Source organism: Triticum aestivum, chromosome 2D (assembly GCF_018294505.1).
Source record: "Triticum aestivum cultivar Chinese Spring chromosome 2D, IWGSC CS RefSeq v2.1, whole genome shotgun sequence".
NCBI lineage: Eukaryota > Viridiplantae > Streptophyta > Magnoliopsida > Poales > Poaceae > Triticum > Triticum aestivum.
This window is the reverse complement of record NC_057799.1, coordinates 172,779,756-172,782,437: the sequence shown is the minus strand read 5'-3', so window position 1 is coordinate 172,782,437 and position 2,682 is coordinate 172,779,756. Positions and strand designations below refer to the sequence as shown.

The window sequence follows — 2,682 nt, the reverse complement described above, 5'->3', positions numbered from 1 at the left end:
TAGAGGGGAGATAAGGATTTGCGGGAGTTGGTTTGTGGCACGGAATAATGGTAGAAACATGTAAGATTTGTCCGCAAAAGCGACGTGGAAGAATGACCCTTAAATAGCTAACGCCGAAAAGTTAGTTGTTGGACCTGAACGACACTTCGCTAGACACCCTCCCATGGGCATGGTACAACCCCGTGGGAATGGGACGCCCCGTGCATGAGAATAAGCTCATTTAAACACCAGGATAAAACTGCAGAGAACATTAATCCTTTTGCATGAAAAGAAAAAAGACATCACTAACTAGTGAACGTCCATTTTAAGCAATCCCAGCAAATGCCTAGGGCTGCCAGATCCCGATCAAACGCATGACAATTATTCTGCGCAGCTTTGAAATTTTCTGCCAATTTTCACACTATATGTCAATTTTCGTTTTAGAGCATGACAAATCTTGTACAACATCATGGCAATTTTGTCTGTTTTCACATGGCAATTATGGGCATTCGCTGGGAGATGTAAAAATACCGAAGCAAAACTAAAAAAATCCAACGTCAGTTCTTTAACATTTTTGAAAGGGAAGTGTTTTGAAGCGGTCCTTGCCCGGCCATGATCTTTCATTTTTTCCATTGGGAAGTCCTTAGCTTATTCATACTAGTACGATGACAACGAAAATGGAGAATCCTTAGTATTGCTTCATATGGCGTTGCGTATGCTCATTTGTTCTTTTTCGAAGAAGGCGACGTATTCGGCAGGCTGTACCTTTCGGTGGCAAAGCTGATGCAATTTGGATGCGACCAAAGCCAGGGTAGCACTCGAACTTGTCGCATAAAATAAGGGGCCTGGCATGATCGCCTCAAGAGGGTCCGTCCAACTCGTCCAACGCAGAGCTCGCCACTGCTGACCAAAATTCGAAGTGCCATTGTGTCCACTCAAGTCCATCAATGTCGTGTCGCCCAACCGTGGTCCTCGTCCCGAGCTGGGGATCCGGCCACTTCATGTCCGCGCTCGAAGCCGGCAAGAGGCTTCTCGCCACCGGCCGGGGCGCCTTCACGCTGACCGTGCTCGTCATGCACGCGCCATCGGAAGCAATGGCGTCGGAGGTTGAGGGCCACGTGCGCCGGGAGGCAGCTTCCGGCCTCGACATCCGCTTCCTCCAGCTCCCCGCCGTCGAGCATCCCACCGGCAGCGTGGACCCTGTTGAATTCGCGTCCCGGTACGTCCAGCTCCACGCGCCCCACGTCAAGGCGGCCATCGCGGGCCTCAGGCCGTCGTCCCGGGTGGCCGCGGTCGTCGTCGACCTCTTCTTAACTGCCCTATTCGACGTTCTCCACGAGCTCACCGTGCCGGCGTACGTGTACTTTGCCTCCCCCGCCGCGTTCCTGGCGCTCATGCTGCGCCTGCCTGCGCTCCGCGAGGATCTGACGGGCGCCGGGTTTGAGGCGATGGAGAGCACGGTGGACGTGCCCGGGCTGCCGCCGGTGCCGCCGTCTTACATGCCGGCATGCCTTGTGAAAGCAAAGATCCAGAGCTACGACTGGTTCGAGTACCACGGCCGCCGCTTCATGGAAGCCAGGGGCGTCATCGTGAACACCTCCGTCGAGCTCGAAAGTTCGGTTCTCGCGGCGATCCAGGACGGCCGCTGCGTCCCCGGACGCCCTGCTCCGGCTCTCCACGCGATCGGCCCGGTTGTCTGGTTCGGCTCGACGGACGACGAGCAGCCGCACGAGTGCGTGCGGTGGCTCGACGCGCAGCCGCTGGCTTCGGTGCTTTTCCTCTGCTTCGGGAGCATGGGGTCCCTCGACGCGGCACAGGTGAGGGAGGTAGCCGCCGGCCTGGAGCGCAGCGGCCATCGCTTCCTGTGGGTGCTACGAGGCCCGCCCGTCGCCGGCACGCGGCTCCCGACGGACGCGAACCTGGACGAGGTGCTCCCGGAGGGGTTCTTGGAGGCGACAGCGGGGAGGGGGTTGGTGTGGCCGGCTTGGGCGCCGCAGAGGAAGATCCTGTCCCACGCCGCCGTGGGCGGCTTCGTGACGCACTGCGGGTGGAATTCCATCCTGGAGAGCCTGTGGTCCGGCGTGCCGATGATCCCGTGGCCGCTGTACGGGGAGCAGCACCTGAACGCGTTCGAGCTCGTGGCCGGCGTGGGCGCGGCGGTCGCGTTGGAGATGGACCGGAGGAAGGGATTCTTCGTGGAGGCGGCCGAGCTGGAGCGAGCGGTGCGGAGCCTGATGGGCGGCGCGTCGGAGGAGGGGAGGAAGGCGAGGATGACGGCCGCGGAGACGAGCGCCGCGTGCAGGAAGGCCGTCGGCGAGGGCGGCTCGTCGTGCACCGCGCTGCAGAGGCTCGTGGGCGAGATTTTGGTTTTGCCGACGGAGGGAAATGATTCCCGCTAGCTATGCAGCAAGTGCCGTGGTGCGCAGTGTATCCATTCTGCGAGTCGCTTTCTTCTGTGGAACCATCATTCGGCTCCCCGGCTCCATTTGCATAGCAAGAAACCATAACGTTCACATAAGATTCAGACCAGCCGGCGGCCAAAGCCAAACCAAGCAAAAATAGAAACTTGCTATACAAACCTAAAAGTAACTCCACCAGACCCCTTATATACCTGATCCGCAAAATAACCGCCAGTTTACGGTTTTGGACTAAAAAACGACCCGAACAGAACCCTTATACGCGTCCGACCGTTAAAATTTTGAG

At 58.0% G+C, this 2,682-nt stretch overlaps 1 protein-coding gene across 1 annotated transcript; it reads left to right on the top strand.

Moving 5' to 3' along the window:
* Positions 1 to 631: 631 nt before the first annotated feature.
* Positions 632 to 2,633, top strand: LOC123049120 (anthocyanidin 3-O-glucosyltransferase 2). Its single transcript, XM_044472112.1, has one exon. The coding sequence runs from the start codon at positions 927 to 929 to the stop codon at positions 2,376 to 2,378; it is 1,452 nt and encodes a 483-aa protein (XP_044328047.1). The 5' UTR covers positions 632 to 926; the 3' UTR covers positions 2,379 to 2,633.
* The last annotated feature ends 49 nt before the right edge of the window (positions 2,634 to 2,682 follow it).

What these genes read in the sequence shown, in the direction of transcription:
- LOC123049120 (XM_044472112.1), top strand. Translation starts at nt 927, where the DNA reads ATGTCGTGTCGCCCAACCGTGGTCCTCGTCCCGAGCTGGGGATCCGGC.